The sequence below is a fragment of the Anolis carolinensis genome, chromosome 2, assembly GCF_035594765.1.
Source record: "Anolis carolinensis isolate JA03-04 chromosome 2, rAnoCar3.1.pri, whole genome shotgun sequence".
In the NCBI taxonomy this organism is placed as follows: domain Eukaryota; kingdom Metazoa; phylum Chordata; class Lepidosauria; order Squamata; family Dactyloidae; genus Anolis; species Anolis carolinensis.
The window spans coordinates 9,136,816-9,159,901 of NC_085842.1; the positions used below are offsets into that span (position 1 = coordinate 9,136,816).

General features: G+C 43.8%; 1 protein-coding gene, 1 long non-coding RNA gene and 1 pseudogene across 2 annotated transcripts; 1 reads left to right on the forward strand and 2 right to left on the reverse strand.

Moving 5' to 3' along the window:
* Positions 1–22,632, reverse strand: part of LOC134297187 (zinc finger protein 493-like) — a 34,158-nt pseudogene extending 11,526 nt beyond the window's left edge.
* LOC134296914 (zinc finger protein 814-like) lies at positions 567–14,069 on the forward strand. The gene is made up of 3 exons (XM_062973056.1): positions 567–648; positions 3,187–3,304; positions 9,222–14,069. The coding sequence occupies exon 3, from the start codon at positions 9,503–9,505 to the stop codon at positions 11,399–11,401; it is 1,899 nt and encodes a 632-aa protein (XP_062829126.1). The 5' UTR covers positions 567–648; positions 3,187–3,304; positions 9,222–9,502; the 3' UTR covers positions 11,402–14,069.
* On the reverse strand, positions 3,648–9,225 carry LOC134296976 (uncharacterized). Its single transcript, XR_010003739.1, has 2 exons — positions 9,095–9,225; positions 3,648–4,544 (listed from the first exon to the last, which is right to left on the reverse strand). It is a non-coding gene; the product is annotated as an uncharacterized LOC134296976 (long non-coding RNA).
* Positions 22,633–23,086: the final 454 nt, after the last annotated feature.

Genomic DNA, 23,086 nt, shown 5'->3' on the forward strand with positions numbered 1-23,086 from the left:
CCCCGAGTCTCCCCCCGCGCCCCCCTCCGGCCTTGGCCTGCCTGGCCCTTCGCCTCAAGGCCTCCCTTCCGGCCTCCCTTCCTGGCCCGGCCTTCCTGCCTCCCCCCCCCCCCCCCCGCCCATCTCCATCTCCATCTCCATCTCCATCTCCACGCAGAGGCGCCTCCCGCTCCTTGGCCTGGCCCCCCCTTCCCCGCTTCAGCAGCCTGCCTGCCATGAGGAGCGGGCCAGGAGAGTCCGGCCCAGGGCGAGTCTGCCTGGAGACGGGTGACGCGGAGAGACGAGGCCCATTCCCATTGGCCGATTCCTGGAGTGACCGTTTACGGCAGAAGGGCGGGGCGGGGGCGTTCCTGCCCGGAGACCGATGACGCCGCTCTGAGAGGAAGGCGGATTCTCATTGGGCGTTGGGAGGAAAGGAAAGAAGGGGCGTGTCTGTCCGCTTCTGTCTCTCCGTCTCGGGCCCCGCCCCTCTGTGGGTCTCCTGCCCGCGGCCGCCATGTTTCTTGAGGGCGGAAGTGCAGCGAGAGGCGGGAAGACGGGGGGAGGGGCCGGGCGGCGCTCTTTCCTGTCAGAAGGAAGGAAAGAAGGAAGGAAAGAAGGAAGGAAGGAGGAGGCCTTTCGGAGAGAGAGAGAGAGAGAGAGGAGGAGGTGAGTGGGGGAGGGATGGGGGGCGCCCCCTCTGCCCTCAGGCCTCCCTCCCTCCCTTCCTTCCTTCTTCTCGGCCTTTGGGAGGGAGCGGCCTGTCTGTCTGTCTGTCTGTCTGTCTGTCCCGTGACTCTGCGGCCTGCTCTCTCCTCTGCGCATGCGTCCTCTCTCTCTCCCCCCCCCTCCAGAAGACTGTGACGCGCTCTTGGTGGGGCTGCCCCTGAAGAAGGCTGTTTTCATGTTTGTCTTGTTACGCATTTTCAATGGTATCCTGAGGCTTTCATGCCAAGCTGCTTTGAGTCCCTTTTGGGGAGATCAAGCGGGGTATAAATATCCCAACAAACAACCACGAGCAGTTTTGGTTCTTGGCCAATGGACAGAGCAGTTCAAGCCCAACCTTCACCCTCAGTCTTCAATTCAATGTGGCTTTGTTTTTATAGGCATTCAAGGCGTCAGATGGTGCCCTTGTTGTCAGCCGCCCTCAATGATGTCAATACATCTCTCCCTCAAACGGATATACAGCAGAGTCTCACTTATCCAACAGAAACGGGCCGGCAGAATGTTGGATAAGCGAATATGTTGGATAATAAGGAGGCACTAAGGAAAAGCCTATTAAACATCAAATGAGGTTATGATTTTACAAATGAAGCACCAAAACATCATGTTAGACAACAAATTTGACAGAAAAAGTAGTTCAATACGCAGTAATGCTATGTAGTAATTACTATATTTACGAATTTAGCACCAAAATATCACGATATATTGAAAACATTGACGACAAAAATGCGTTGGATAATCCAGAATGTTGGATAATGATGTAAATTTAGAGCAACGGGAAGAGCCAGGGAGGCAGTTCCATCTTGTCTCCTGTGCCATAGCAACATGCTGTGCTAATTTTATATACATATATATATATAATATACAATAATTTATAAATATACAATATATTGTATGTACTTATAATATTGATGATAATATTATAATGTAATACAATATTATACTAATTAATAATATAATATAATATTAATTATATATTATATATTAAATGTAATATTACTAATAAGATTACCATAAAATTATATAGTACAATATAGTAATTTAATGGCTTATATTGTGCTATGCTAATAATATATTGTATGTACATTTGAATTGTAAGCCGCTCTGAGTCCCCTTCGAGGTGAGAAGAGCGGCATATAAATGTAGTAAGTAAATAAATAAATAAATAAGTCTCTCCCTCAAACGGATATAGTCATTTTTTCCAACCTCTTTCGGGCGGATGAGTTAGAAACCCAGAGCTCAGGGAGAGATTTTGGAGCCTCCAGTGGCCTAGGGGATAAAAGCCTCGTGGCTTGAAGGTTGGGCTGCTGACCTGAAGGCTGCCAGGTTCAGATCCCACCCGGGGAGAGCGCGGGTGAGCTCCCTCTCTCAGCTCCAGCTCCATGTGGGGACATGAGAGAAGCTTCCCTCCCACAAGGATGGTAAAACATCAAAACATCCGGGCAACGTCCCCTGGGCAACGTCCTTGCAGACGGCCAATTCTCTCACTCCGGAAGCAACTCGGGTTGCTCCTGACACGAAAAAAAAGCGATAGATTCTCCTGAATTGACCGACTGTCCCCCCGTTTCAGTAGGGAAGGAGCAGACCTGATCGTTGGTCTAAAAAATGGAAAAGCAGTTGGATCGGATTTCATTATCCCGGAGATTCTGACATCGGATCCTGAGTGGTGGACCCTCTTCTTGGTGGCAGTCTTCACCATCATTAACAACACGGGCATCCTACCAAACCACTGGCAATTTGCCATTATAGTTCCAATCTACAGAAAAGGTGACCCTCCCGATCCTTCCAATTACTGGCCAATTAGCCTTCTATCGGTAATTGGAAAGCTTTGTGCAAAATTCCTATTGATAAAGTTGTAGACCAGGCTGGACCAGAACAAAACCATCAGCCCTGAGCAAACTGGATTCCGTAAGGATAAATCCGCCTTGGATCACTGCTTCGTACTTTCTCAAATACAGTAGAGTCTCACTAATCCAAGCCTCGCTTATCCAAGCCTCTGGATAATCCAAGCCATTTTTGTAGTCAATGTTTCCAATATATCGTGATATTTTGGTGCTAAATTCGTAAATACAGTAATTACAACATAACATTACTGCGTATTGAACTACTTTTTCTGTCAAATTTGTTGTCTAACATGAAGTTTTGGTGCTTAATTTGTAAAATCATAACCCAATTTGATGTTTAATAGACTTTTCCTTGATCAGTCCTTATTATCCAAGATATTCGCTTATCCAAGCATCTGCTGGCCCGTTTAGCTTGGATTAGTGAGACTCTACTGTACTCCATGTGTTACTGCATTACTCCCAGTTTTTGATCTTTCTTATCTTGACATCCATTGCTTAAACTACTAAAAAGAATCCCCCCAAAAGTTGATCTGTCTTCTATATTATTGTCCATTATTTTGAAATCCAATAGTCCTGTCTTTCTTCTTCAATCATCATCTTGTATTTGATCTTGGTTCAATTGCTTGTCTTTTCCTTTCAGTATTTATACCCCACCCTTCTCGCCCCGAAGGGGACTCAGAGCGGCTTACAGAACACGCATACGGCAAACATTCAGTGCCTGATTCTACAATTAACAAGGACAGACAACGCAGACACAGGTAAAAGCAACTTTTCCCATCTTATTTTCGGCATCTTGGAGGCTGTGCTCAACACTGGTCACGGGGGGAGGGGGGGGGCTGTCACTTCATCTTCCATGTTGAGGAGCTTCTTCCCGATCAGTGTCCTTAAGGGCATCTTTATTACCTCCCCACTGAAAGCAGTACCTATTTATCTACTCACATTTCTGCTTTCGTCCTGCTTGGTGGGCAGGTGAGCTGTGGCTATTTAAAACTGAAATAGACTGAACATATACCAATTCCAATTAACACGTTAAAATATGACACGATGTAACAAATGACACAAGGTAAATGACAATATAACAAAATTTGAAAAATGTTCTGCTTCTGGTTTGAAAGTATTATTTCCTGTTTTATTGTGCATTCCTTACTTGGAAAGGAGTTGCTCTACTCCGGAAACTTGGTTTTGTGGCTGCCACAAAGGAGTGAGAATTGAATTGGTTGAGACCTGGTGATGAGGAATTTATTGAAAAACCAGAGCAAAATGTGCTACAGCAGGATGTCCCTCCCGCAGAAACCAAGTTTTTGGGTTTGAGAAACTTTTCCCATGTTTTTGTGATGGAATCCATTAGGAAATAGCATTTCTTCTTCTTGATTGTTCCTGGCAACTTGCTCCTTTTTAAAGAAAACTGTGGTATCGTTGTATTTATTACCAAATGAATTTTAGAAGATTATTAGTCAAATCTGTTTGTTAGTAAGTTAGTGTTATACGTACACAAATTAATAGATACCGTTATCCTTCACCCCCCTTTCCCGCTACACAGCCTTTCTATGAACTAATGTCTCTTACATGAGGGGTTTGTCCATACTATTTAAAACAGATATAAAACAATCATCTGTTAAAGCACCACATTTTAAAATCTCATTCTTCTTGATCTCTTGTTCAGCCCATTTTTTCTTTTTTTATCTTCCGATCAGCGTTTTTAGTTCCAACTACTCATCGTTTTTTGGACTTCTCCTTTCTTTAATATCTGCTTTCACTACGTCCTGCTTTCACCATTCAAGAATATAATCTCGCTCATTCTTGTTTAAAGGCATTGTGGTCTCTTTCTTGGCCTTTGTTTCCTGTGCGGCATTCAGCATTTGCTTCAGAGGTCTGAACAACCTGTGTCTCCTTGTATATTCCAACTCTTTTTGAAGAGATTTGGTTTGGCCTCTTCTTCTGGCCCCAGATCTCTTCTGTGGTATCTCCCAACTAAATTGGAGGCTTCTCTTGTTCCACCTATAATAATAATAATAATAAACAACTTTATTTTTATATCCCGCCCCATCTCCCCGAAGGGACCACAACAGGAACAAGCCCAAAACAACAACACAACATATTTGACAGAAAAAACATTCCAACAATACACAAAATAAAATATGGACAATACATTAAAATCCAAGCAGATAAAATCAGAGTAATTAGAAGCAAACCAGTGGGGACAGGTTTCATAAAATGGTGTATCATGGAAATAAGTAACAGCGATAAAGTGCCATATGCTTTTAAAACATAAAGAAGTATTCTAATAACAGCTCTATTGGGCCTATTTATTCAAATGCGCTCCGGAACAACCATGTTTTCAATTCCCGGCGGAAAATGGGCAGGGAAGGAGCTAACCTGATCTCCTTAGGGAGAGAGTTCCAGAGCCGGGATGGGGGCCACTGCCGAGAAGGCCCTCTCCCTCCCTCGTCCCCACCAGCCGCATTTGAGACAAAGGCGGGGGCGAGAGGAGCGCCTCCCCGGATGATCTTAGGGGGTCCCCGGACTGTGGTAGAGGTTCCTTCTTTGGAGGCTTTTAAGCAGAGGCCGGATGGCCATCTGTCGGGGTGCTTTGAATGAGATTTCCTGCTTCTTAGCGGGAGGTTGGACTGGATGGCCCATGAGGTCTACTATTCTATGATTCTATGATTCGCGTTGGTTCGTAGGAGAGGAAGCGATCACGTAGATAGGCAGGTCCTGAACCGTTTAAGGCTTTATAGGTAACTAGCTGTGCCCGGCCATGCGTTGCTGTGGCAAAGTGGTGGTGGTGTTGGTTAAGATTTGTTGTGTAATTTTTATTTGACGTTATTTGTATTTTTTAATTAATTTTATTGTAAGTTATCTTTTTATTTTTTATATTTTATTATTTTCTTGTATAATTTTTAGTTATTTTTTGTTATTATGGTATTTTATTATATTAATTTTTTAGTGTTTTTAATTATTTTTTTAATGTTTTTTATTATTTTTTATTGGGTTGCTAGGAGACCAAGTTGGAGGAGCTTAGCCTTCTAACGGGCAGCAATTGGATAAAAGCAATTATTCCTCTCTCTCTAATTAGGACTTTATTTTTCTTTTCTTTTTGTTGTATCAACCTAGAGGCGTGGATGATGGGTTGTGTCGTCAAATTTCGAGGTTGGGGGGCCTGTAGTTTTGTTGTTTTGTGGGTCGCCGTGATGCCATTACTCTTTTATATATATAGATAACCTGCACCTTTAATTTGGCCCAGAAACTTTTGGAAACTTTTTCAGTTTCAATTGTCCTTCTTTGGGGGCCACTAGAGAATTCTTCATGATAGTATTCACTTGATCTAGCTTGTTGTTGGCACTATCGATTAATCCATTCAAAATTTCCACTGGTTTCATAACTTCTGTATGTTTAGCCAATATCTTATTATGTTGTTTTCCTTTCTCCATTTTAGGAGTTTTCAACTGAACATTGGATTTGTTATGTAACCACTTTCATCCAATAGATGTCATATTGTGATAAGTTTTCAAATAAATGTCTTTTCCAAACAAGCTCCTCTATTTGGCAATGCTTCAGGAAGATGTTTTGACTTCTGTTCAATTCAAGGTCTCACTGAAAAATCTTCCTTATTTCCTTTCTCTTTTCTCTCTAATCCAGAACATTACAAATCACGATTGCATTGGGACTGTACCTATTTCGTCACAAGAAGAACTTCACTTTATCTTCGATTTCAAAATTTGAGCTTCTTCATTCATTCTTGTTTCTCCTCTTTCTTCCTTTTCTGTTTTCAGAGTTACCTCTTTGTCTTTGTCTATAACAGATTTCATATGCAATAGGGTAACAGTGTAAATCAATGTTTCTCAACCAGGGGGTCGGGACCCCTGGGTAGCTCACGAGGGGGATGTCAGAGGTGTTGTCAAAGACCATCAGAAAACACATATTTCTGATGGTCTTAGGAACCCCTTTGGCAGTCCTTGTGAATGTGATCAACAAATTCTCTGGTTAATTGGGGGACTAATTATTTATTTATTTATTTATTTTATCAGACTTGTATACCGCTACTCCCAGTTTGGCTCAGAGCGGTTTAAATTAAATTAAATAAATTAAAACAATACACTTAGCTTTAAAATAACAATAAAAACAGACATAGCCCCATGTTTTTCACCCATCGAAAGCTTGTCGGAAGAGCAAGGTTTTGCAGGCTTTCCAAAAGGCAAGTAGGCCTCGGATACAAGGCATTCTATAAATGAGGGGCTACAATCGAGAAGGCTCTCTGCCTAGTAGAAGACAAATGATAAGTCCGTATGTTAGGGACTTCAAGCAAATTTTGGTCTTTGGACCGAAGTAATCTCTGGGGTTGGTAGGGGGATAAGCGGGCCCTCAGGTACGCCGGCCCCAAACCATGTAAGGCCTTAAAGGTTAGTACCAGTATCTTGAAAGTAATCCGGTACTCAATCGGTAGCCAGTGCAGCTGTTGTAGAATTGGGGTGATACGCCACCTCGCCGGCACCCCGGCGAGAAGACGGAGCCGCCGCGTTTTGCACCAGCTTTAGTTTCCGGATCACTGACAGAGGAAGGCCAATGTAGAGGGCGTTACAGTAGCCGAGCCTCAAGATGACCGTCGCCTGGATCACCTAGATAGGTAGGGAGCCAGTCGCCTAGCCTGACGTAGATGGAAAAACGCAGATCTGCTCACAGCAGAGACCTGGGCCTCCATTGTGAGCAGAGGGTCCAATAAGACACCAAGACTTTTTACAGAAGATGACGGACGCAGTGTCTCGCCATCCAGGGTAGGCAGCTGCATCTCCCCCCCACCCGGACGGCCCAGCCAAAGGATCTCCGTCTTCGCTGGATTCACCCTCAACCTGCTGGCACGCAATCATCCAGTAACGGCCTCAAGGCACTGATGGAAACTGTCGGGTATGGAGTCCGACCGGCCCTCCATCCTCAGAATGAGCTGTGTGTCATCAGCGTACTGGTGGCACTCGAGCCCAAAGCTCCACACCAGTCGGGCAAGCGGTCGCATATAGATGTTAAATAATAGAGGAGAGAGAATAGCTCCCTGTGGGACCCCACAAGTTAGCGGAGACCACGCTGAAACCATCCCTCCCCTCACCACCCGCTGTCCCTGATTCTGGAGGAAGGAGGACACCCATTTAAGGGGTATCCCCCTAACCCCCGTCATGGCTAGGCGATGGGTCAATAGATTGTGATCGGCCGTACCAAATGCTGCTGTGAGATCCAATAACACGAGCAGCGCTGATCCGCCTTGATCCCTTTGGCAGCGAAGCTGATCTGTGATGGCAACTAGCACAGTCTCCGTCCCGTGCCCCCTACGGAAGCCGGACTGGAAGGGATCAAGTCCGGCTGTGCGATTGAGGAACTGCTGCAACTGTTCCGCTGCTGCCCTCTCAACCACCTTGCCCAGAAACGGAAGATTCGAGACTGGGCGGTAGCTGGGGGGAACCGAACGATCCCAGTCTGGTTTCTTCAGCAGCGGAGATACCATCGCCTCTTTTAAACCCTCTGGAAAAACTCCTTGCTCAAGGGAGCTATTTATTATATTCAACAGAGGTTCACGTAATCCCTCCAGGCAAGATCTTACTAGCCAGGAGGGACACGGATCGAGGGAGCAGGTGGTCGGCCTAGTTGCAGTCATCTGGTGGCACAAGCTATACCTGGTACTACCCAGATGACGGTCAGAAGCATCATCTTTAGCACATAATTTTAGTTCGAGCCACAACATTGTCTCCTGTGCAAAAGCAAACTTTTGCCTTTATTTTTCCTTCATTTACAATGTAATGTCTTCCTGTCCTTGTTGCCTTTCTATGAATCCGCTGCAGTTTGCCAATGTCCTTTCTAAAATGGACTGAACTGAGCAGAACTGGGCAGGAATCATGTCTCCCACCCAAGGGTGCTGTTGGAGTGCAGAAGGATCTGGAGGGCAGCAGGATTCCCACTCACCCTGGGGGTCTGTCCATCTGTCTCCTCTATACCGCCTTCTCTCATGTACTGCTGCTAGGCTGAGTGCCTTCCACCCTGTGCTTCTGCATCGCTATCTCTGTTTTTGTGGCATCAGTGTAGAAGTTTGCATTTTCCTTGGTTTTTCTCTTTGCCTTGGTTCTGCCTGAAGTTACATACCTTTGTGGTATAGGTTTTGTAAGAATGCAGTATGTCAAGGAACTTTGTGGCCTAATGTGCTCTCAGTGTCTCCAGGCGCCTTGCTTTAGAAACGTGGGGCAGGGATCACGCTGCAGGGAAAGAGAGGATCAGGAAAATATCTCTCCCCCAAGTTGGAGGAAGTATTTTTCTCCCAAGACTGATCACTTGGGATAGTCTGTCCATACAGATGGCCACTCAGGTTTTGAGTGGAGATGTGAAGAAGCGGGATCTAGGTAGGAAATGCTTTGCATCGTTAGCCCCTTTCCGTGTTGACCATATTATTAGAGGCCTTCCTTTACCAAGGTTGGATTAGACACAGGATCTTAGGCCGCTATCCCCTTTGCAGGGATTGTTCTTTGTTGGGCAAGTGTTAAAGTGCTTCTCAGGAGGCAACGGGCTCTTACCAGTTGGGCCAGTCTTTCTCCCCTCTTCCCCTGTGATTGCTACAGCACTAGGCTATTGTTCTTCATGTTCAATGAGATCTTTCTGTACTCTGCTCCTAATAAGATTTTCCTCTTATTCATCTCGCAGGTAACCTCTAAACGAACCTTATGAAGAAAACATTGCCCTTAGCCTTTCGTCTGAAATGAAAGTACGCAGGATTAACAAGAACAAGAAATGAATTGGAGAAATTATATTTCAAGCTACATACCTTTAAATGTAAGGAAAGGGAGGATTGTGCTGTAAAAAGAGGGGTTGGTAAAGAGAAAATAAGGCTACAGCAATACAGAGACTGGGAAGAGGAAATGTCCTATTCAGGAGTCCATATCTGTGAACTTCAGGCATAATATTAGAATAATAAATGTTAAAAAATGGAAAATTCATTGTCAAAATCACACACAGGGGAGAAGCGACATAATTGTAAGGACTGTGGGAAATGTTTCATTGAGAGAAGTTCTCTTGCTAAACATCAACGAACTCACTCAGGAGAGAAGCCATATAAATGTGTGGAATGTGGAAAGAGCTTCAGTCAGAGTGGAAATCTACACACCCATCAGAGGACCCACACAAGGGAGAAGCCACATACATGCATGGAATGTGGAAAGAGCTTCAGTAAGAGTGGACATCTGCGTATCCATCAGAGGATGCACACAGGAGAGAAGCCACATACATGCATGGAATGTGGAAAGAGCTTCAGTCGGAGTGACTATCTACGTTCCCATCAAAGGACTCACACAGGAGAGAAGCCACATACATGCATGGAATGTGGAAAGAGCTTCAGTGAGAGTGGACATCTGCGTATCCATCAAAGGATTCACACAGGGGAGAAGCCATATAAATGCATGGAATGTGGAAAGAGCTTCAGTGAGAGTGGAAATCTACGCAACCATCAAAGGACTCACACAGGGGAGAAGCCATATAAATGCATGGAATGTGGAAAGAGCTTCAGTGAGAGTGGAAATCTACGCAACCATCAAAGGACTCACACAGGGGAGAAGCCATATAAATGCATGGAATGTGGAAAGAGCTTCAGTCGGAGTGGAGATCTACGCACCCATCAAAGGATTCACACAGGGGAGAAGCCACATACATGCATGGAATGTGGAAAGAGATTCAGTCAGAGTGGACATCTGCGTATCCATCAAAGGACTCACACAGGGGAGAAGCCACATACATGCATGGAATGTGGAAAGAGCTTCAGTAAGAGTGGACATCTGCGTATCCATCAAAGGACTCACACAGGGGAGAAGCCACATACATGCATGGAATGTGGAAAGAGCTTCAGTCACAGTGGACATCTGCGTATCCATCAAAGGATGCACACAGGAGAGAAGCCACATACATGCATGGAATGTGGAAAGAGCTTCAGTCATAGTGGAAGTCTACGCACCCATCAAAGGATTCACACAGGGGAGAAGCCACATACATGCATGGAATGTGGAAAGAGATTCAGTGAGAGTGGACATCTGCGCACCCATCAAAGGACTCACACAGGGGAGAAGCCACATACATGCAGGGAATGTGGAAAGAGCTTCAGTAAGAGTGGAAATCTACACACCCATCAGAGGACCCACACAAGGGAGAAGCCACATACATGCATGGAATGTGGAAAGAGCTTCAGTCAGAGTGGAAATCTACGCACCCATCAAAGGACTCACACAGGAGAGAAGCCACATACATGCATGGAATGTGGAAAGAGCTTCAGTCGGAGTGACTATCTACGTTCCCATCAAAGGACTCACACAGGAGAGAAGCCACATACATGCATGGAATGTGGAAAGAGCTTCAGTGGGAGTGGAGATCTGCGTATCCATCAAAGGATTCACACAGGGGAGAAGCCACATACGTGCATGGAATGTGGAAAGAGCTTCAGTAAGAGTGGACATCTGCGTATCCATCAAAGGACTCACACAGGAGAGAAGCCACATACATGCATGGAATGTGGAAAGAGATTCAGTGAGAGTGGACATCTGCGTATCCATCAAAGGATTCACACAGGAGAGAAGCCACATACATGCATGGAATGTGGAAAGAGCTTCAGTCAGAGTGGACATCTGCGTATCCATCAAAGGATCCACACAGGGGAGAAGCCACATAAATGCATGGAATGTGGAAAGAGCTTCAGTCGGAGTGGAGATCTATGCACCCATCAAAGGACTCACACAGGGGAGAAGCCACATAAATGCATGGAATGTGGAAAGAGCTTCAGTCAGAGTGGAGATCTACGCACCCATCAAAGGATGCACATAGGAGAGAAGCCACATAAATAGGACAAGTGCAAAGAAGCCAGAATGTTTGTCCAAAGAACTTCTAAGGACTATGACTTAAAATAGACATGAACAGGAAGTGGAAGGGGAAGAAATCACAAAATCATATAACCATAGAGTTGGAAGAGACCTCATGGGTCATCTAGTCCAACCCCCTGCCAAGAAGCAGGAAATTCCATTCAAAGCACCCCGGACAGATGGCCATCCAGCCTCTGCTTAAAAGCCTCCAAAGAAGGTTCCACAGCTGAACTGCTCTCACAGTGAGGAAGTTCTTCCTTATGTTCAGGTGGAATCCCCTTTCCTGTATTTTGAAGCCATTATTCTGCATCCTAGTTTGCAGAGCAGCAGATAACAAGCTTGCTCCCTCCTCCTTATGGGATTTTGGCCTGCATAAATAGGGGCAGAGTGTCTAGATCCAGGGAAGTCATGCTCCCCCTCTATTCTGCCTTGGTCAGACCACTTTACCTGGAATCACACTGTGTCTAATTCTGGGCACTGCAATTGAAAGGACACGTTGAAAAGCTGGAAGGTGTCCAGAGGATGGCGACTAAAATGATCAAGGGTCTGGAGAACAAGCCCCATGGGGAGCGGCTTAAAGACCTGGGCATGTTTAGCCTGCAGAAGAGAAGGCTGAGAGGAGACATGATAGCCATGTACAAATATGTGAGGGGAAGTCATAGGGAGGAGGGAGCAAGCTTGTTTTCTGCTGCCCTGGAGACTAGGACGCAATGGAACAATGCCTTCAAACTACAGGAAAGGAGATTCCACGTGAACATCAGGAAGAACTTCCTCACGGTGAGAAGGGCTGTTCGGCAGTGGAACTCTCTCCCCCGGACTGTGGTGGAGGCTCCTTCTTTGGAGGCTTTGAGGCAGAGGCTGGATGACCATCTGTCGGGGGTGCTTTGAATGCGATTTCCTGCTTCTTGTCAGGGGGTTGGACTGGATGGCCCATGAGGTCTCTTCCAACTCTGGGATTCAATGATTCTATGATTTAAAGTGAGTAAATTGAGATAAAAATCAGCATGCAGCAAGAGTTTTGTAGATTGGTTTTTCTATTAGTTTTGTTCTTTTTATGTAGGTTATGTGTCCTTGAAGCTTTAATGTTTCTTATGTAGTCCTTTCCTTAAAAATGCCAAAATTGTAATTTATATTAAGAATTATCAGAACAACCTATTAAGAGGACAGAAATAAAGCCAGGAAAGCTCCAGGTTTGGAGGGATTGGGAACAGAATATTACAAAAGTATTAGAGAAATATTGACTGCAACAATATTAGAATTGTATATTGGAATAATGATTGTGGAGAAAATACCAGAATCGTGGAGGAAGTCATTCATAATATTAATATGAAAAGATTTAACAGACCCAGGGTCTTACAGGCCCACATCATTAGTTAATCAGGATGAAAGGTTTTTATCAGTTATAATAGCCAATAGAATGAATAAATTCATGTACAAGTATATATGAAAAGATCAATCTGGGTTTGTAAAAGGAAGACAAATGTTACTAGCATTAGATATATTTAATGCTTTGATTGTGTAGCATGGCAGATAATAAGTGAGATTATGAATTAATTTGGAATGGGAAGTAGAATAAAAGGATGATTAAAACAATTTTATTTGCTATGGTGATAGAATTATGTGCAAACGCCATCCAAAAAGGTAAGAATGTAGAAGGTGTAGGAATAAAGGAAAAGCAGAAGGTGAGCTTATTTGCTGATGACACATTGTTATTGATTAAATATCTGGGTAGGTCAAATGGATAGGAGAGAGGATCATTGAAAGATATTTGGGAAAACAGTGGGTTTATATTATACAAAGAAAGAAGAAAAAGACTTTATAGAACAGAGCCATACGGGAATTAGAATCAAGAACAAACTAAAATACCTGGGAGTAAGTATAACAAAGGACTTAAAAGAAATAGAAGAGGTAAATGTAGTAGCATTGAGAAAAATAGTTCGAAAAAACTAATACACATCTATCTTGTTTGGAAAGACAGCAATACTAAAAATGAAAATGCTTCTGAGGATAAACTTTATACTTACATATACCTTATATTTATAACGCCATTTCAGATTACAGAAGAAGAGTTGAATACATTATTTCTTTGCAACATTTCTACCCCACCTTTCTCCACCCCAAAGGAGACTCATTTGGACAAATGATAAATACTGTAATGGCAGTCAAAGAAATTGACGAAACAAGTTACAGAACAGATCTCAAAAAGAAGAAGGATTAGCGCTTCCTCATATCAAAAAATATTATAAAGCAAACAGACTGGGATTGGTTATACAAGGAATGATGAAAAGGAGGATGTAGAATAGTTAATAATGGATTCAGGAAAAGTGGAGGAAGAAATTCGTAATATGTTTTAAAATAGTTTATGAAAAAAAAATAAGGTAAACTGGGAACCCAATGTTGAGTAATGCATTAGAAATATGGAACAAATACAGGAGAAAGTTAATAACAGATGGCTCAATAATAACCCCAATTATAATGGAAAAGACATTTCCAAAAAATAAAAAATATATATGATGGATAAAAAAATTAAGGGGAAAAACTTAGATAAAATAGGGGATTGGCCAAAGGTTGGAATGAAGAAAGAAAAGATTAGGAACATAAAAATTTGAAAGGAATATCCAGTAAAATTTCTAAAATATTAATTGAAAAAAAACAAAGGAAAAGTAAAGAATAACACCTTCAAGAAGATTTGGAAAGAAGATATAGGAATGAAAATCAATGAAACAGAGGGGTTACAATTATAGGGACAAAGACACTTGAAAAATATATCCATATGTGTTAAAGAAAATTATTATTTAGTTGATATGGAAATGGTACCTCACACCCATAAGAATAGGAAATATAAATAAAAACTACTCAAACAATTGCTGGAGAGGATGCCAAGAATCGGGAACATACATACATATGTGGTGGCAGTGTCAATATGTAAATAATTTCTGGGGAAAAGTATTAAGAGAGATAGACACAATGAACATTCAAATAGAAAGAAGTCTTAGCATGGCTTTATTCTCATTATATAATAATAAACAGTTGGAAAAAGAGGACAAAGATGCAATAACAAACGCATTAACAATTGCAAGACAGCTTATAGCAAGGAACTGGAAAAGGGAAATAAATATAGAGATAGAAGAATGGTATAAGGAAGTATGGAAACTGGGAAGAAATGATAGGTTGACGTGGAAAGGGATTTAGAAACAAAGTGGTTGTGATGATGTCTGCAGAAAATGTATTGGAAGAGGATTAAAAAAGAAAGTCGGAATTACCTCCACAAGAGGGAATGAAAAGGAATTTTGGACAGATGATAAATAAAAAAAGTGACTTGGGGGAGGGAACACGGTGGTGAGGGTAAGAAATCTGTATATAAGCGTGAAAATAACAGTAGATGCCAAATGTTAATGTATTGTAGATTGTACTGAATATTATGTGGCTGCTGTAAAAGGATGTACGAATTTTTTTAAAAAAAATTAATAAATGTATTTGTAATTTGTATAAATATGCATTTGTTTTTATTTCTTGTCTTTGAATATAAATTATTTTTAAAAACAGATTATGATGTAGCAGCTATAAAAGCCAATGTGATTCTAGGCTGTCCCGATAGGAGGATTCTGTCTATATCCAAGGAAGTCACGGCCTCCTTTCTTCCGCTTTGGTCAGACTCACCTGGAATGACCCTGTCTCCAGGTCTCGGTCCCACAATTCAAGACGGATATTGACAGGTCAGAATATCTCCAGAGACGGGATGTAGAGAAGGGCGGAGAGAGACAGCTGGGTATGTTTCACTTGGAGGAAAGAAGGAAGGGCTTCTCCCTCGGCAGGAAGGAAATGTTGGATCCCAAAAGGGTTGGCCGTGGTCAGGATGAGAGGTGGACGGAGAGGAAAGGCGTGTCCATGAGACCCCGTGTTGCCTCCTCCTGGAATGGACTCCTAGGACCCTAGAGCCGGAAGAGACCCCCAAGGGCCACCCCGTCCTGCCCCTGCCATGCAGGAAGGCACAATCAAAGCACTCCCGATAGATAGCCTCTGCAAAGAAGCCTCCAGAGAAGGAGACTCCACCATACTCTGAGGCAGCCTAGGCCACTCTCCAACAGCTCTTACTCGTTCTTATTGTTTTTCTAAGTATCTTTGTATATTAACAGAAGACCTGTAAATAGTTATAAGTAGTGAATAAATCAAGAATAAAAACTTCAAGGACTTTGGATGAAAGTCAGAACTCAAGAGTGTTTATTCAAAGAGACGAACTACTTTACAAGGCCAGAGGCTGTGAAACTGTGACCAGGACTCTGCAGTGTTTTGGGGGTTGGAATCCACTCCTTGCCTATGAGACAGTCTGTCCCATTGTATAGCTGGAGGAGGCCGTGAGAGGACTGAATTCACCTGCCTGTCTAGCAGGGGTGTTGCGTGTGTGTTTTACTCTGCTTCTCCTTTCCTTCCATCACTCATTAACACTGACTAGTTGTGCAGGCCTCACCTACACAACAGAAAGCATTTCCTGAAGGTCAGAGCTGTTCAGTAGTGGAGTCTGCTCCTATCGGGAATCCATAAGAGTCTCCTTTGGAGGTTTGTAAGCAGAGACGGCATGCCCATCTGTTGGGGGTGCTTTGGTGGTTTATTCCTGCGTGGTCTGAAGATGATTAGCCCCTCAGCACACAACCCAAACTGACTGGGAGGAGGAGGAGGAGATGTGTGTTCTTTCGCCATGAAACCACTGATCCCGTGGGTCGTGGAGTCCAGCCCCATTCTCTCCAAGCAGCGTCACCAGCCAGACCATCCTCCGCAGGTCGCTCTCCAGCCCCTTTTTGGGGTAACCCAGAGAGAAGAACCCGCACTTCTCTAGGGCCTTGCCTTCTTACCCAAATCAGAGATTCACAGAATAGTATATTTGGAAGAGACCACGAGGGCCATCTAGTCCAACCCCCTTCTGCCAGGAAGGAAAAGCAGAATCCCTTGCCAGAATCCCCGCAAGGTTCAATACTGTCTCCCACGCTGTGTAACATCTACATGAAGCCGTTGGGAGAGATCATCTGAAGTTTTGGAGTTCAATGTCATCTGTACGCAGAGGTCTTCCTTGTCAGTCGCAAGGCCAAACAGGGCACAGGGTCACAGCCTGTGTTGGATGGGTTACCTGTCCAAACGTCTCTCCCCTTATGAACCATCTCGGAGTCTAAGACCGTCTGGAGAGGCCCTGCTCTCAATCCCGCCCTCTTCGCTGGCATGATTGGCAGGGATGAGAGACAGGGCCTTCCTTCTCGGTAGTGGAAAGGATGGGAAGAGAAGAGAAAAAGGAAGGAAGGGCAAGAGAAAAGAAGACAAAGGAAGGGAAGGAAGGAAGGGGAAGAGAAAATAAGGCAAAGGAAAATATGGGAAGAGAAGAGAAAAAGGAAGGAAGGACAAGAGAAAAGAAGACAAGGGAAGGGAAGGAAGGAAGGAAGGGGAAGAGAAAATAAGGCAAAGGAAAATATGGGAAGAGAAGAGAAAAAGGAAGGAAGGGCAAGAGAAAAGAAGACAAAGGAAGGGAAGGAAGGAAGGGGAAGAGAAAATAAGGCAAAGGAAAATATGGGAAGAGAAGAGAAAAAGGAAGGAAGGACAAGAGAAAAGAAGACAAAGGAAGGGAAAGGAAGGAAGGAAGGAAGGAAGGGGAAGAGAAAATAAGGCAAAAGAAAATATGGGAAGAGAAGAAAAAAAGGAAGGAAGGACAAGAGAAAAGAAGACAAAGGAAGGGAAGGAAGGAAGGGGAAGAGAAAATAAGGCAAAGGAAAATATGGGAAGAGAAGAGAAAAAGGAAGGGAGGACAAGAGAAAAGAAGACAAAGGAAGGGAAGGAAGGAAGGGGAAGAGAAAATAAGGCAAAGGAAAATATGGGAAGAGAAGAGAAAAAGGAAGGAAGGGCAAGAGAAAAGAAGACAAGGGAAGGGAAAGGAAGGAAGGAAGGGGAAGAGAAAATAAGGCAAAAGAAAATATGGGAAGAGAAGAAAAAAAGGAAGGAAGGACAAGAGAAAAGAAGACAAAGGAAGGGAAGGAAGGAAGGGGAAGAGAAAATAAGGCAAAGGAAAATATGGGAAGAGAAGAGAAAAAGGAAGGAAGGGCAAGAGAAAAGAAGGCAAAGGAAGGGAAGGAAGGGGAAGAGAAAATAAGGCAAAGGAATATATGGGAAGAGAAGAGCAAAAGGAAGGAAGGGCAAGAGAAAAGAAGGGAAGGGAAGGTAAAGCAAGGAAAGAAGGAAGGAAGGGCAAGGGAAAAGAGGGCAAAGGGATGGAAGGGAAGAGAAAAAGGGAAGTAAAGAATGGCAAGAGAAAATAATAATAATAAAGATGATGATGATGATGATGATGATGAATCTTTATTTATATCCTGCTTTTCTCCCTCACTGGACCCAAAGAGGCTTACGACATATTAAACTCACATAAACAACAATCAGAGTACATCAATAATATAATATAATAGGATAAACAGATTAATAAAAACAATTATAGTTTGCATTCAAGTTCATAAGGCATCAAATGAGACATATATTGTACTCTACTTCAGTCCATAACATATGATAGGCAAAGGAAGGGAAGGCAAGCGAAGAGCAAGAAAAAGCAAGGAAAGAAGGCAAGAGAAAAGAAGGCAAAGGAAGGGAAGAGGAGAGAAGAGAAAAAGGAAGGAAGGGCAAGAGAAAAGGCAAAGGGAAGGAAGGGAAGAAGAGAGAAGAGAAAAAGGAAGGAAGGGCAAGAGAAAAGAAGGAAAAGGAAGGGAAGTGAAGGGAAGAAAAAAAGGAAAGAAGGGCAAGAGAAAAGGCAAAGGGGAGAAAAGGGAGGGAAGAGAAAAAGGAAGGAATGAAGGGCAAGAGAAAAGGCAAAGGAAGGGACAAGAAGACAAGGATAGAAGGAAAGAAGGAAGAAAGGGGAAGGAAGGGCTAGAAAAAAGAAAGCAAAGGAAGGGAAGGTTAGAAGGCAGACCGTATTTTAGTTCTTGCGAACCACTGGTAGTCCGTGGACCACTGGTTGAGAGCCACTGTCTGAAAGGGAAGGGGCTAACTCTGGATCCCTCCCATAACGGCCATTTACAATATTCAAGCTGACCAGTCCTGACTAAAGAGGAAAACAGAGGATGTGTCTGTAGGGGCACAACGTTCACAAACTGGACATTTAAACCAAGGTGGAAATGGAGCTGGAAACTAAGACCAGAGGAACAAGTGATGGAATCACTTATGGTTTATTTCTTTTCAGACGAGGTGACAAGACTTAACTTAATATTTAACTCTCTGAATGTCAGGATGCAAAAAGATCAGCATTCTCCAAGCTGTTCTTTTCACACCTGACTACAACAAATCGGATAAAGACCATTTGGCTGGGAAGGCTGATTTATGACAGGGTCTGGTCTTCAAACGTGGGAAAGGACAAAAGGAAAGGGAGGTGTGAATGGAGAAGAAGAGACGTGAAGGGAGGAGGGAAGCAACCACCCAATATACTGAGGGGAAAGAGCGGAAGACGGGCAGTAGAAGCTTTGCGGCCATTTTGGCAAGGCGGATTCAATAAAGTTTTCCATAGCTACAAGCTGTGTGAGCCTATCTTTGTCTCCTACACCTTCCAGGAACTGACACTGAAGCAGTGGTCCTCAACCTGTGGGTCCCCGGGTGTTTTGGCCTACAACTCCCAGAAATCCCAGCCAGTTTACCAGCTGTTAGGATTTATGGGAGTTGAAGGCCAAAACATCTGTGGACCCACAGGTTGAGAACCACTGCTCTGAAGGACTGTCACACAGAGCTTTCTTTCTGCTGCTCCAGAGAACAGACCTCCAACTTACAGGTTCAAATGACAAGAACGGGGACTCCACCAAATCTGACGCAGAACTTCTCAAAGTTTGAAATCAGACATTTACACACAATGGCTGTTTTTTAGCCGGTATGTGTTCTCTGGTGCTGGTTAAGGGCTGAACTCTGAGTAAAACATTTTCCACATTCATGGCATTTATATGGCTTCTCTCCTGTGTGGCTTCTTTTGTGCCTCGCCAAGTGTGAACTGACAGCAAAACATTTCCCACACTCCTGGCATAGGTATGGCTTCTCTCCTGTGTGGACTCTTTTGTGCCTCACCAAGGCTGAACTGTCAGCAAAACATTTCCCACACTCCTGGCATTTGTATGGCTTCTCTCCTGTATGGAGTCTTTTGTGCTTCAACAAGTCTGAACGGGAAGCAGAACATTTCCCACACTCCTCACATTTGTATGGCTTCTCCCTGGTGTGGACTCTTTTGTGGCTCACCAAGGCTGAACTTTCAGCAAAACATTTCCCACACTCCTGGCATTGGTATGGCTTCTCTCCTGTGTGGAGTCTTTTGTGTTTCACCAAGGCTGAACTGTCAGCAAAACATTTCCCACACTCCTGGCATTGGTATGGCTTCTCTCCTGTGTGGAGTCTTTTGTGGCTCACCAAGGTTGAACTGCAAGTAAAACATGTCCCACACTCCTGGCACTGGTATGGCTTCTCTCCTGTGTGGAGTCTTTTGTGGCTCATCAAGTTTGAACTGAAAGCAAAACATTTCCCACACTCCTGGCATTTGTATGGCTTCTCTCCTGTGTGGAGTCTTTTGTGGCTCAACAAGTTTGAACTGTAAGCAAAACATTTCCCACACTCCTGGCATTGGTATGGCTTCTCTCCTGTGTGGAGTCTTTTGTGGCTCACCAAGGTTGAACTGCAAGTAAAACATTTCCCACACTCCTGGCACTGGTATGGCTTCTCTCCTGTGTGGAGTCTTTTGTGCTTCAACAAGTCTGAATGGGAAACAGAACATTTCCCACACTCCTCACATTTGTATGGCTTCTCCCTAGTGTGGAGTCTTTTGTGGCTCAACAAGGCTGAACTTTCAGCAAAACATTTCCCACACTCCTGACATTGGTGTGGCTTCTCTCCCGTGTGGAGTCTTTTGTGGCTCACCAAGGTTGAACTGCAAGTAAAACATTTCCCACACTCCTGGCATTGGTATGGCTTCTCTCCTGTGTGGAGTCTTTTGTGCTTCAACAAGTCTGAATGGGAAGCAGAACATTTCCCACACTCCTCACATTTGTATGGCTTCTCCCTAGTGTGGAGTCTTTTGTGGCTCAACAAGGCTGAACTTTCAGCAAAACATTTCCCACACTCCTGACATTGGTGTGGCTTCTCTCCCGTGTGGAGTCTTTTGTGGCTCACCAAGGTTGAACTGCAAGTAAAACATTTCCCACACTCTTGGCATTGGTATGGCTTCTCTCCTGTGTGGAGTCTTTTGTGCCTCACCAAGGCTGAACTGAAAGCAAAACATTTCCCACACTCCTGGCATTTGTATGGCTTCTCCCTGGTGTGGACTCTTTTGTGCCTCACCAAGGCTGAACTGAAAGCAAAACATTTCCCACACTCCTGGCATTTGTATGGCTTCTCCCTGGTGTGGACTCTTTTGTGGCTCAACAAGGCTGAACTTTCAGCAAAACATTTCCCACACTCCTGACATTGGTGTGGCTTCTCTCCTGTGTGGAGTCTTTTGAGCCTCACCAAGGCTGAACTGGAAGCAAAACACTTCCCACACTCTTGGCATCTGTATTGTTCCTGACCTGTGTGAAATTTCTTGTGTTTCACCACACATTTTGCAGATACTTTCCCTTTAAGATGGCTTTTCCCAACATCAAGTGTCTTGTGAAGGACAAGTGCCACATTTTGGGTAAAACATTGCCCACATACAATGCATTTGTTGGGCCTTTCTCTGGCAGAACCTCCATCTTCTCTGTGGGCTTGCTGGTGTCGATGAAGGCACCCGTTGTGTCCCAAATGCTTCCTGTATTTGGTGCATACATGGCTCTTCTCCCCGTTATCTACTGTGAAGAAGAAGAACATAAACAATCATTCCTCAGTGTGCGTCATAAAGACTCAAAGGAAGTGGGATAAGGAGTGGATTGAAATGATCCTTAAGACAACATAAACATGGAGGAAAAGAAGATATACACGTTGTCCTTTCCCCTCCCCTTGTTCAGTGAAGATGGACCCTGGTTGTCTGCCTGGAGCCTCTAAGAGAGAGATGAGTAACATACGCTCCTGAGGCTCCCTGTTGCTCAGCCCAGCCCGGTTTTTTATTCCGTCTCCTTCTCTCTGGGGAATGGATGCCTTTTCCCTTCACATCCAAATGCTTGCCTTTTTCTCTAGTTTTAGACTTTACCAACTACCACCCATTTCACCATCGTTCCCTCCCTTTTATTTCTCTCCCCCAATCCCAGTTCTCTTTTCCCATGCTCCCTTAAGGTTGGATTTTTCCGCTCCAACGTAGAAGATCCCATACCTAATTTCAGAGTACAACAGTAGAGTCTCACTTATCCAACATAAACTGGCCGGCAGAACGTTGGCTAAGCAAAAATGTTGGATAATAAGGCGGAATTAAGGGAAAGCCTATTAAATATCAAATTACATTATGATTTTACAAATTAAGCACCATAACATCATGTTTTACAACAAGTTGACAGATAAAGCAGTTCAATACACGGTAACATGATGGAGAAATCACTGTATTTACGAATTTAGCACCAAACATCGCAATGTATTGAAAGCATTGACTACAAACAATATTACTAAAAACTTGACTATAAATATAGAATTGCATAAAACAACACTGTTGGAAGTTAAATCCATAAAAAGTTCAGTCTTGTGAAGATTTTTTAAAATCTGTGACCTTTGCCTGCTTTTCCAACGATTGCCATTTCTCCGCTGCCAAGTCTCGCCATCTTTGCGGCATCCTTATGTCCATCCCCGGAGCTTCTTCTTGTTGCTTGATGTGTGTCATTGCGGTTTCTAGAGCCCAAACCCTATCCTTGTGTTAGATCCCGAGAGGCCTAACAACTTATTCCATTTCTTCTATCCTTGCCGAGAATAGCTTCCTGCAATAGTTCCTTTTGAGCTCTTCCAAAACGCCCTGATCCATCGGTTGGCATATGACGGTTACATTCGGTGGCAGAAACATCGCCTTCATGTCCCCCTCTTGAAGCTCCTCTGCATCAGGGTGCGTCGGGGCATTGTCTAGCAACAAAACCGCTTTCCTGGGCAGGTAAATTTCCTTCAAAAATTCCTCCGTGGAAGGAACAAGTTCCTTAGGGCTGGGCTGTAGCACAACTGGTAAATCAACAGCAGTAATAAGATCCACCAACCGAAAGGTGGCCAGTTCGAAGCCCGGTCGGGGGTGAGCGCTCGACCTCCAGGCCAGCTCACTGTTTACCTAAGCAGTTCAAAAACAGTCTATGAGCTGTAAGTAGAGAAATTAGGTACCATAAATTGCGGGGGAGGTATTTTGCGACATCATAAACGTCAAGACCAGAAATGTGGTGACAAAGAGGAAGTTGGAAGGAGGAAGTTCTGATAGCTCTCCGTCATAGAGAATGAAGCAACAGCACCCCTGTGACTGAATCTGAGCGCAACATCAGCCTCCAAGGCACCAAAAAACTGGACTTCAAGACTACCTACCTCCTTCTGTTTGTCTTATTCTGTTCTGTCCAAACGGTATTGAATGTTTGCCGTGTATGTGTATTGGTGATCTGCCCTCAGTCCCCTTGGGGAGATAGAGCGGAATATAAATAACGTGTAATAATAATAATAATAATAATAATAATAATAATAATAATAATAGTTTTTGAACATTTCACTGGTCATCAACAAACTTTTTTGATTGTAGTTTTTTACAGG